Source organism: Malus sylvestris, chromosome 2 (assembly GCF_916048215.2).
Source record: "Malus sylvestris chromosome 2, drMalSylv7.2, whole genome shotgun sequence".
Lineage (NCBI taxonomy): Eukaryota > Viridiplantae > Streptophyta > Magnoliopsida > Rosales > Rosaceae > Malus > Malus sylvestris.
Window position 1 is genome coordinate 2,069,960 of NC_062261.1, and position 12,742 is coordinate 2,082,701.

General features: G+C 41.4%; 2 protein-coding genes across 2 annotated transcripts; both read left to right on the plus strand.

Annotated features, from left to right (window-relative positions):
* The first annotated feature begins 572 nt into the window (after positions 1–572).
* LOC126592415 (probable galactinol--sucrose galactosyltransferase 6) lies at positions 573–3,642 on the plus strand. Its single transcript, XM_050258109.1, has 4 exons — positions 573–780; positions 915–971; positions 1,055–2,571; positions 2,656–3,642. The coding sequence occupies exons 1-4, from the start codon at positions 604–606 to the stop codon at positions 3,395–3,397; spliced, it is 2,493 nt and encodes an 830-aa protein (XP_050114066.1). The 5' UTR covers positions 573–603; the 3' UTR covers positions 3,398–3,642.
* A 2,340-nt stretch (positions 3,643–5,982) lies between these two features.
* LOC126587749 (uncharacterized) lies at positions 5,983–7,371 on the plus strand. Its single transcript, XM_050252827.1, has one exon. It carries the CDS (start codon positions 5,983–5,985, stop codon positions 7,369–7,371), a length of 1,389 nt encoding a protein of 462 aa, XP_050108784.1.
* Positions 7,372–12,742: the final 5,371 nt, after the last annotated feature.

A 12,742-nucleotide genomic window follows, 5' to 3' on the forward strand; every position in this document is an offset into this window, starting at 1 on the left:
TTTCATTAGTTTTTCTAAAAAACAGAAAAAAAAAGATGCGTATTACAATCTCTAAAAAGATTATACTCTGTACTGTAATACAAAGTTACACAATAATTACTTGTAAATTTGTACGTACATTTTGTGACATTACCGCGTTGTCCATAAATACGGCTTCAGCAAAAATATTATTAGTCAAATACCACGTAGATATAAAAATCCCTCCGGTGAATTTGGATATGGGAGCCAACTGTTGTCGCGTTGTAATCCGAGTAATAGGTTTGATACGAGAAATTTTTTTTTGTGACGGGAATACAAATGGTACATCACATATTTTCATAGAAATAAAAAATTTATTTTTTTAATTTATTAACTTTTTAACACACATATCTCGATAGGTGTATAATAACACGTGATGTACCACCTGTATACTGATCGCACTGAAAAATCTTTCTGGATTGATAGGACGTGGATCCGACGTGGCTACCTATCATCGATTTCAACGGTCCAACTAATACGACATCCCGTCGCCGTTGTATGGATAAGCTGTTAGAGAAGTTGGGGGCTTAGAAGAATAAACTAGTAGATTAATCTCAGAGCGAGAGAGGTCGAAGCTCTCAAGCAATGGTGTCAAATTCGTGTAGCAGTTCTCTATCTCGTATTATAAATACCAGCCCCATTATTCATTTACCCAAATCAAATTATCCCAAGCATTCTCCTACTACAAGATTCAATCTTCCGAACCCAAACAACTTGTACTTTCTCAGGCGCTCTGTAATTTCTCGTCCTGCTACTACTTCTGGTACTATTCTCTTCTTTCTCTGTCTTCAATCTGTTTGTTTTCTGAGAAAACAATTAGGGTTTGGTTTCCGAGAAAATAATTAGCTTGAAGATCTTTACTGACAAAGCTGATTGCTTTTTTGTTTTACTGTTCGGGTTGTGGAATTTCCAGATTTTCTCGGAATCGGACGTCTTCGTTTTTGGCTTTTCAGGTGATTAATTGGCTTATTAGTGCTTGCAGTGTTCGATTTAATTCGAAGTGGAGATTTTGAATCCGTTTTCTGTGAAATTGTAGAGAGAAGAAAGAGAGATGACGATCAAACCGGCGGTTCGAATCTCGGAACGGAAGCTGATCGTGAAGGACCGGACGATTCTGACGGGATTGCCGGACAATGTAGTGGCCACGTCCGGTTCGTCTTCCGGTCCGGTCGACGGGGTCTTCCTCGGCGCGAATTTCTCGGAGGAGAAAAGCCGGCACGTGGTTTCGTTAGGGACGCTTACCGGAGCCCGGTTCATGGCGTGCTTCCGGTTCAAGCTGTGGTGGATGGCCCAGAAGATGGGGGATCAGGGAAGGGACATACCTCTTGAGACTCAATTCCTATTGCTCGAGACCAAGCACGGGTCCCACCTGGAATCGGACGGCGGAGACGAAGAGAACCAGATCGTCTACACCGTGTTCCTCCCTCTCATCGAAGGCTCGTTCCGCGGTTGCCTGCAGGGCAACGCGAGCGACGAGCTCGAGCTCTGTTTGGAGAGCGGCGACGCCGACACCAAAGCGTCGTCGTTTTCCCACGCACTGCACGTCTATGCCGGGACGGACCCGTTCGGTACGATAACGGAAGCGATCAGGTCCGTCAAAGTTCACCTTCAGACGTTTCGTCAACGTCACGAGAAGAAACTCCCCGGATTCGTTGACTATTTCGGGTGGTGCACCTGGGACGCGTTTTACCGGGACGTGACTCAGGAGGACGTGGAGGCCGGGCTCGAGTCTTTAGCCGCCGGTGGAACACCTCCGAAGTTCGTTATCATCGACGATGGGTGGCAGTCCGTCGGCGGCGACGACGGCGTTGAAAAGCAGGAGCCGCTAAGGCTGACTGGGATCGAAGAAAATTCAAAGTTTCAGAAGAAGGACGATCCGACAGTGGGGATTAAGAACATCGTCAGCATCGCGAAACAAAAGCACGGGTTGAAGTATGTGTACGTGTGGCACGCGATTACTGGTTACTGGGGCGGGGTCAGACCCGGAATCAAAGAGATGGAGGAATTCGGATCCTTGATGAAGTACCCGAACGTTTCCAGCGGTGTTGTGGCCAACGAGCCGACGTGGAAGACGGACGCGATGGCGGTGCGAGGGTTGGGGCTGGTGGATCCGAAGGGCGTGTACAAATTCTACAACGAATTGCACAGCTACTTGAGCTCTGCGGGTATTGACGGCGTTAAGGTGGACGTGCAGTGCATACTGGAAACTCTCGGAGCCGGGTTAGGCGGTCGGGTCGAGTTGACCCAGAAGTACCACCAGGCGCTGGACGCCTCAGTGGCGAGGAATTTCCCGGACAACGGCTGCATCGCGTGCATGAGCCACAATACTGACGCGCTCTACTGCTCCAAACAGACCGCCGTCGTGAGGGCGTCCGACGATTTCTACCCCCGCGACCCGGTGTCGCACACGATCCACATTGCGGCGGTTGCTTACAACAGCGTGTTTCTCGGCGAGTTTATGCTGCCAGACTGGGACATGTTCCAGTCGCTCCATCCGGCGGCTGAGTACCACGCTTCCGCCAGGGCCGTCAGTGGTGGGCCCATCTATGTCAGGTAATTAGAGATTTATCTCTTCTAATATCGAATTTTGTACGTTAATTTGTTTTGTAATTAGTAATTAATAATTGGTTTTTACAGTGACGCGCCTGGGAAGCACAATTTCGAGCTGCTGAGGAAGCTGGTGTTGCCGGACGGGTCAGTGCTTCGGGCCCGATTGCCTGGACGCCCGACGAAAGACTGCCTGTTCTCTGACCCGGCCCGCGACGGCGTGAGCTTGCTGAAGATATGGAACATGAACAAGTACACCGGAGTCCTCGGCGTCTACAACTGCCAAGGCGCAGCGTGGAGCACCGCGGAACGGAAGAACACATTCCACGAAACCAAATCCGAGGCCATCACGGGTCTGATTCGCGGCCGCGACGTCCACCTGATTGCGGAGGCCGCCGTGGACAACGACTGGAAAGGCGACTGCGCCGTGTACAGTCACCGGACGGGAGAGCTGGTGACCCTTCCTTACAATGTGTCGATGCCGATTTCGCTCAAAGTGCTGGAGCACGAGGTTTTCACGGTGACTCCGATCAGGGTTTTGGGCGGCAGATTGAGTTTCGCGCCAATTGGACTGGTGGAGATGTACAATGCAGGCGGAGCAATTGAAGGGTTGGGATATGAACAGAACGGCGTCGTCCGATTGGAGGTTAAGGGCTGCGGCAAATTTGGCGCTTACTCTTCTGCTAAGCCCAAGAAGTGTCGGATCGGGTCTAATGTGGTGGATTTTGAGTACGACTCGTCGTCTGGGTTGGTAATTTTGAGATTGGATCATTTGCCTGAGGACGGTCAGAAAGTTCATGTCGTTGAGATTGAATTATTAGAAGGAAATTAGACCGTTAGATGAAAATTGTTATGTGTGGTGTTGATTGAGTTCTGCAATTGTTGGAGAGAATTTTTAGAGTGCAGGAACATGACCCGTTATACAAAGTGGAATAATACGATTGGTTGAAAACTTGAAAAAAGATTTACAATCAATTGTATTACGACACTTAGTGTAACATACGTGTTTTTGGTTTTCTTCACATTGTTGGGAGAAGGGAGGATATTTAAATAAATTTATTATATATTATATGATCATATGAACCAGTCTTGTAACACTAATGAATAAATGCATCAATATTATTCCATTTGTGAAAAAAATTATTCGCATACTCGTTTTCCGTTTTGCACTCCTCTTCGTGCCAGTGTTTTGATTCTTATTTGATTCTTATGTAAGATTAATCTAAATTTGGCCCTTTTGCTGGCGCTAATAGGGAGCAAGAGATGGATTTGATTTGATAATCAATGAATTGAGCAACAAAAATCATGGAAGCACTGTGCAGACTTCTAATTACGCTTGTTTCACACGGGTGGGCGGGTTATGACCCGAAAATCAAAACTTTAAAGACAAAACCCAACCTAGAGAATTACGGATGGGTCGGTTGGGTTGGTCGGGTGACCCATGAGAATGCCCACCCCTACTGTCATGTGCAGAAAAAAATTGCATATAGCAATGCTTTATTGGACAAAAAACATCACGTAGTGGTAAACTCGTTCCATATAAGTCATTCTCACTTCGAAGAGGCTATGGTATGAATACACCGAAATGGTATTGTACCAAACCGAAACCATTTGGTTTAGGGATGATCAGGACTTGAAAATTACAATATCAAAATATCTCGTACTAGTCAAAATTTTCAATACCAACACTGGTTCTAACCTCATATGAACAATCTTGTAAATGTTTTTTTCCAACACACAAATTAAGGGTGGGCATCAAATTTACCAAAACGAAAATTAATCAATTAATTTTGGTTTAGTTTGACTTTGACCAATAAAAAAAGTCAAATAATTTAAAAATTGAACCGATTTCCTTTTAGTTTGGTCCGATTTTCATACTTTTAAAACTGACTAAAACCACACTGAATCTATCATATATTTTAAAATAAATTGCATTAATCACATTTAAAGTAATGTTTGATATCCAAATGGTGTGACATAATTATTGTAATTGTAAGAGCATCTCCAATGAACTCTCTAAATGAGTTCTAGCTAAACTTTATAGAGGAATTTGAAAAAATCATCTCCAATCACACTATATGGTGACCTCCTTAGACATGGATTTTTCAGATATCCTAAATAAAGCTTATAGTATTAATTGCTAATATTTTAATAATATTTTAGAGAACTGTTATTTGCATACCAAAGATCTCATTTTACACTCCTCATAAGTGTATTTTTTTTTTTCAGATATAGAAAGTTTGAAGTGCTGGATGAGAAATGTGGAATGCCAATAACAATTCCCATATTTTAAATAAAAACTCTTTTCGTGTTGGTATTAGTAACTTTACATTGTTGTATTCCTAAATGAAGTACGAACTAAATAAAAAACATATTAGATTGGACTAATATGAGTTGTTACAATTCAATAGAGTAATGAAATTGATTAATGTATAGAAAGTAATTGATACTTTTAATTGACAAATTAGAAAACGTGAAAGGTAGCTCCAGAGCATGAACAAAAAGCAGCTTTGTTTTTTAGATTTATGACCTAGGTACATTTATCATCATTTGATTTATTTGACGGTCAAGATTTAACATTGCAAAATCTATCAAAATACATAGAAACGTGTTACATGAATCTTCTCAAATCTTCCAAAATCCATATGGATTTGTAGAAGTCTACATAATCCTACGAAATTCATCCCTTATCAAAATATATTAAAATCATTTCGAAACCTAAGTTGACTACACCCCCTAAATCTATAGAATTGTGAATTTAATAATCGTATTAATCTCACAAGAGTGTTATATATACAGATATGTTAAGGTGCAAGACAACAATATTTGTCATATAGGTATACAATCACAGAATCATAATAGGAATCCTAAACCTATGAGAGACCGGATTCTTTGGTGTCTGTTTTAACAAAATCTAGTGCATAAGGTTTAGAATATGTAAATTGGCACGTTGCAAGTGATTTTCTCACAAGTACTTTTATGAATAAGAAGGTTGAAATTTTGCTAAAGTAAAAGTTTAAGCGCTTATTGGAAATCCACTTGCAATTGCTTCCTCTGAAAGCACTTATAAGTTCAACTGTTTTTGCCAAACTTGGTTAAAAGAGCTTTTGATTTATCTGAAAAGGCTTTGTATATACATCAAAGAGTCCCGTAGTTACTCACTGTTGGATTTAATTCAACGGTGGAGAAAAAATACAAACAACAAATCTACCGTTACCGTCGTATTAGCATCAAATGGCAGATGACCACATCTTCATTTGGAGAGTAAGAAAGGTGAAGTACAACTAATTTAGGTTGTCCATTATATGGTTTAGCCGAACTCTCCCTCTTCATGTAAAATACATCTTTGAAACACTATATAACATAACGTAGAGACAGGAGGAAGGTCGTAGTGGATTTAATTATATTTGTGCCGCCATGGAAAAAAGACGTAGATCCCAGTCGTCCGTTGGAGCCACGGTCTCTGAATATGTCCACTCAAAACTATCAAAAACATCAACATCATCAGAAGTGATGAGTGCTACTCATATTGCTGATCTCCCCGATGCTTTATTGGCGGAAATAATTTCTCGGCTTCCAAGCAGTAGATTCGTTTTTCAATGCAAGTGCGTGTCCAAGCGTTGGCACACTCTCATCTCGGAATCTTATTTCATCGGCCGCTTTCTAGGTCTCCAAATTGACAAGCAAACGCCGATCATACGCACTCTGATAAGCGTGGAAGGAGAAGATTTACTTTCGAGACTGACACCATCGCCATCATCGTCGTCGTCAAAGGTGCTAACTCCGATGTTTGAAAGACTCAAGAGTTTCCACGGATTGAAAGAAGGTCCGTTTGTGGCAGGGACGTATAATGATTTGGTTTTGTGCCGCGACCACAAATATTTCGCTCGTTCGTACTACATATGCAATCCGCACACCTTGAGCTGGGTTGCGCTTCCTCCAGCCCCTACCCGAAGCAACAAGATCGCACACGTGGGATTCGTCTGCGATATGCCCTACTATAACTACGAGGAAGGCGATACAGAAGGACGACATGTCGTGCGGCTTAATGCTCAGTACAGGTGCAAGGTTGTTAGAATTCTTCCTCCTAGTGATGAGGAACTTACCTCCGATAAGTTTTTAATAGAGGTATTCTCTTCTGAGACGGGAGAATGGCGAGAGTCATTAATATCATGCCCGAGAAAACTCCATCATGTTATGTTTGATCGCTTCGGCTTTGCTTGCAACAGAAGGTTGTATTGGTCGAATTACGTTAAGGGCCGTCTTCTGGTTCTCGGGTTGGATCTGTTCAACGACGATAACATCACTGTCACTAGTAAAGACGGCGGTGTTGACGGTGAATGTCGTTTCATTGTATTCGATAAGCCTATGGATGAACACTCCATTCAGTGCCTAGGTGATCAGTGTGGAGGGCTTCTGCATATGTATGAGCTGGACATTGTCGGGAGAAGTTTGTACGTTTGGGAGTTGAAAGAAGAAGATAATCAAGAAGATGGGAAATTGTGTTTGAGTGAACACAGGGTTTGTTCCTTGGACCCCGAAATGTACCACGATGATGCATATCCACTTACATTGGCAAGTGTGGACCCGAATAACAAGGATGTTTGGTATCTGCGTGTGAATCAAGATATTGTAATGTGCAACATTCATACAAGGGAGTGGTCAACGATAGCTGAAAATAGTGCAATTGTTACGAGTATATACTTCTTCCCGTATGTGCTGCCATGGTGGCCGACACCGGTTCCTAGACTACCACAGCAGCGTGCTAATCAGCTAGCCCGCGGAGAGGAATTAGCCGCGAGCTAGGACATAGGAAGAACAAAAGTACCGATTTATTTAGTAAAACTGATATATGTTGTTCAGCAATGGCAACTAGTTTCTTTCTGTGTTGTATTTTTTTTCTTGTTTCGTTTTTGCTCCGCGGTCTCCTATCTGTCTGTGACCACATGTGTGATTTGAAGTTTAAGTAATAACAGCAGTTTACCAATAAAAGCAGAAAATCTCAGTATTTATCAATGCAGGGATGATATACAGATAAACAAACACAAACCATTGTGACCTCAAACCCAAACAACATTCTCAGGATGTTCATGTTTGTGCACAGATAAAAGCAGGATGATGCAAACAAGTCTTGCTTCAGTTTTTTGGTCAATGGAAACTCCATTAATAGAAAATGGAAACTCCATTACTTTTATAGAGAGAGATTTTTTATGGTATTGGTAATGAAGTTGTCATGCAACGGTTTTAAAACATGAAAACACAACAAGGGTTATTGTAAAATGTTGTATGACAAACTTTATGGATTAGTATATAAGTATTTTGTTTAGTACATTTTTGAATTTTATAATTTGTGACTTTATTGTTTGAAGACCGCCCCCCCCCAAAAAAAAAAATTATGTAGATCTCTAGCTACGTCCCTGGCAATACTACTTCGAGTTTGGTTGGTTATTAAAATTTTCAATACCAACACCGGTTCCAACCGCATATGAACTATCTTGTAAATGTATTTTCCAACACTCAAATTAGGGGTGGGAATCAAACTGACCAAAAGCGAACTTAATCTTGATTTTGAATCAATAAAAAAGTCAAATAATTGAAAAACTAAACCAATTTCTTTTTATTTGAGTCCGATTTTCATACTTTAAAACCTAACTAAAACCACACTGAATCGATCATATATTTTTATATAAATTGCATTAATCACATTTAAAGTAATGTCTGATATCCAAATGGTGTGACATAACTATTGCAAGTGTAAGAGCATCTCCAACGAACTCTCTCTAAATGAATTTCAGGCTTCTAGCATTGATCACTAATATTTTAAATAAAAACTCTATTCGAGTTGGTAGTAGTAACTTTAAATATGTAATTTCGCTAAGGTAGGAACTAAACCAAAAATGTGTAATTTCGCCAAAGTAGAACAATCTAACTATGTAAACAAAGATTTTGGTCAGATTAGTTGCACCACGTAGCCCAAAAGTTGGATGTGAGACCCTCGACGTCACCGTAGTACTCAGCGCTAAACCAACCACATTGCTCCACGTAGCCCAAACTCATTAATCTCCCAATAGACAGAAAGGAGTACAAGTCCTTGAAATGGTCAGTGCCCCAGGGAATCCCCTCCCTTGCTTTCTTCTGAATCCATTTTCCGACACGAGTGTCTCGCACGTGTGATATTCTGTTATGAATTCAACCGTCTCCCGCCCTCTCTCTCTCTCTAAAACCATTTCAGACTCTGCAACTTCTGCTTCGCGCTCTCTCTCTCTAAAACCATTTCAGACCTTGGAGTTGGAGTTGAAAGCTTCAGGGGCCTGCAAAAAATCAGGTAATTCATCTCACCTCTGAAACCTTACAAACTGTTGTTTTTCCAAATCGAAAGAAAATTGATTGCTGCTCTGAAATCATTCTTCTTCTTTTTTTTGTTTTTTGGTAATCCTCTGTGAAATCGTTCGTTCTTTTTTTGGTAATCCTCTGTGAAATTGTTCTTGATTTAGGTGATATACAGTTGGTACGCACATGCATGTGATGTTTTGTTTGTGAGATTCGATGGAAAATGAACTGCGATTGAACTACCTGATTTCTTGGAAATTTAGTACTCAGTGGTCCGTTTGGCTGCCGAGAAAATGGAGCGAAAGAAATCGATGACTACTATATACACATATGATAAAACGATCTATGAATGAATTGCGTAATTAAGTTCTTGGTAATTCAGCGGTAACCAGAGAATTTTTTGTGCTCTGTTTGGCTGCCGAGAAAAGGGAGCGAAAGAAAAATGTATACTACTATCTTAAGTCGTTCCTTTTATAGATACACATTTGATAAAGCGAGCTATGAGTGAACTGCGTGATTAATTTCTTGGAAATTGATCAGTAATCAGAGAATCTTTGTGCTCTGTTTGGCTGCTGAGAAAATGTAGGGAAAGTTAGGAAAATTTTGGATTTTTTTTTCTTTTTTCCATTTGTTAATTCAGTAGTGCAGAATGCCAAGTAACGCTGAACTGATTAAAATTTCAATCTGTGAGCTAGTTAACATGGCTGAAAACTTTGTCCGATATCTGTATGCGTTTCTCAACGGAAACCCAATAGGCGTGACCTGGGCGCATGATGGAAATGGATTCCAGCGTTCGATTGCAGGCTTTGAGAGCGAAGTGACGAGATGGGTAAACTTTAGTTTTCTTTTTTGTTTTAAGTAGTTGAATATTGTCACTGCGTTAAACTGAGAGGAAACTGAAACTTTAGTTTTCTAAATTTTCAGGGTTTTGTGGTGGAAGGCAATCATTACAGGCACAGGGATGATCTCTTCCTGAGAGACCAGCCAGAGTTGGTCGATGGTATAGTTCGTGACCCTTCCCCAGCTGCTTCTCCTCCGGCTGGTGCATCACCCCAGGCGGATGCAGCAGCTGTCATGCCTCCACTCCACGGTGCTCCTCCAGTTGCTGTCGTACCTCCACTCCATGATGCTCCTCCAGTTGCTGCCGCTGCAGCAGTGCCACTCGCAATTCAACCAGTTTGGGGGCGCAAATCGCAGCGAGGTCCAAGAATTCCACGAGCAGGAGCATGGGGATGGGCACCTTTTGAGTCGACTACTGCTATTGCACCAGGTTGGGGAGTTCGCATGGGCAGGACCCCAAGATATGAGGTCCCTTAGACCCCATATATCGGATGTGGTGATGGCCCTATCTTGCTCAAATTGATTACTGCTATTACACTTCAGAAATATTTCTTGGTGTCAGTCGCTCAATACGACCCCAAGCTTGCTGCTGAGAGGCATTCTCTAATAACGAATCTGCTCGTAATTCTTGAATGGAAACACCACTTGATACTGGTACTTGACTATTTGTTGGAGGGATAGGCATTTGTACCACTACCATATCATCTCTTACCCTCTTGGATTGCTCAGAATTATTATACTCTTGAGACAGTTCAGTTTTATATGGAAACACTTCTTCATCGTGTATTACATGTCTTGACAAAATCAACCTTCTATTCTTCAAATCATTGCATATTGCTCCTTTATACCCGAGGGCATAGCCAAGAAATACACACTGAGAAGATCGAGCTTGGAGCCTGTTAACAGCTTATGGTCTCATCAAGGGATAAATGGCAGTCCCAAACACCTTAAAATTATGAATCTCTGGAACTTTCCCAAACAAAAGCCGCTATGGAGATTTAAACTCCAAATTCTTAGATGGCATTCTATTAATTAGTAGAACTGCATAGGAACAAGCATGATACCAAAACATTTGTGGCAAGTTTGCTTCTGTTAGTAAAGTTATAGCAGTTTCTGTCACATCCCCGCTCGGGGTCCACCACATCCTGGGCTCGCTCCACCACCGTAGCATAATATTGTCCGCTTTGAGCTCCAACTATGCCCTCACGATTTTGTTTTTGGAAACTCACATGAAAACTTCCCAATGGGTCACCAATCATGGGATTGCTCTTGCGCGCTACTCGCTTAACTTCGGAGTTCCGATGGAACCTGAAGCCAGTGAGCTCCCAAAATGCCTTATGCTAGGTAGGGATGAGAATATACATATAAGGATGACTCCCCTAGGCGATGTGAGATGTTACAATCCACCCACCTTAGGGGCCCGATGTCCTCGTCGGCACACTTCCGGCCAGGGATTGGCTCTGATACCAATCTGCCCAGGGGAGTGATCCTTATATGTATATTCTTATCTCTTCCTAGCACGAGGCTTTTTGGGAGCTCATTGGCTTCGAGTTCCATCGGAACTCCGAAGTTAAGCGAGTAGAGCGCGAGAGCAATCCCATAATGGGTGACCTACTGCGAAGTTCTAGTGTGAGTTCCCAGAAACAAAACCGTGAGGGCGTAGTTGGGGCCCAAAGCAAATAATATCGTGCTATGGTAGTGGAGCGGGCTCGGGATGTGGTGGACCCTGGGTTGGGATGTGACAGTTTCCACTAGATGGCGATGTCTCTTTTCAACAATACCATTTTGCTGAGGAGTGTATGGACATGAAACCATGTGTGAAATGCCCCTGCTTGCAAAAAACTCCATAAATTCTTTACTCATATTCTCACCTCCTCCATTAGATTGAAAGCATTTAATTGAAGCATTAAACTGATTAAACACAAATGCAACGAACTTCACAAAAATTGAACAACCATCTGATTTCTTGATCATAGGAAATATCCACATGAATCTGGAAAATTCATCTACAAAGGTTATGTAGTACTTATACCCTTCTACAGATTTTACTGGAGATGGCACTAAATACATTGTTTGTCACTCAATTTGACCAATTTGTTTTTCCAAAATTGCGATTGCTCGATTATTTGCTTGCTTCCCTTGTGGAAGAATTCGATGCCCTTGAGTGATCTTTTGCAAAAGTTGAGTGGTTGTTTGCTGACTGCATATGAGCTTGAACCATCAATGCAAAAGCTTCTTCCCATGTAGGTTTATTGGGTTTCAAGGGTGTGACTTCTTGTATAAACTCTGTAAATTGAGAATTAGAAGGTCAATGTTCCTTTGGCATTGTTTCCAAGCCATCAGGCATGCGCCTACAAAAAGAAAATTGAAAATAGTGAAAAAAATAACAGAAGAGGACTTCTTTTTTTTAGCACGACGACATATTTTCACACTAAGGAGAGGGAGAGTTCAGCCAACCAACTTAATTTAGTATCGAATTTGTCTTCTACGAGATTCGAATAAGAATTTACAGGAACATTTGGAACATTTCATTTTTGCCTCTCACTTACAAGTGAAAATGAATATTATCAGACCGTAATAATAAATGGCAACAAAAGAAAGCTAGTCGATTGAAAAGAGAAATTAAACCAAAGACTACTACTCCTAATAACTCACGAAGTTCAACACAAATATAAAGACTCCAAATAACTAAGGGCTTGTTTGGTATCCTATTTGAAATTTTTTATAATTTCTCAAAACATTTCTTAAGAATTTTTCTTGAAAACAATTTTCTTTAAGACTCAAAAACTTGTTTGGTATGTGATTTAAAGTTTTTAAATCTTACAACTAAAACTGGACAAAAATATCCATAAAACGGGGGTCGAGAGAGAAAGAGGAGAGAGGAGGAAAGAAAGTAAGAGATGATTGGAGGAAAGAGAAAGAAGTGAGAAGATCGGAGGAGATAGAGAGGAAGAGGAGTGAGAGAAATAATCGAGAGAATGAAGAGAATGGATTGGAGGAGAGACGA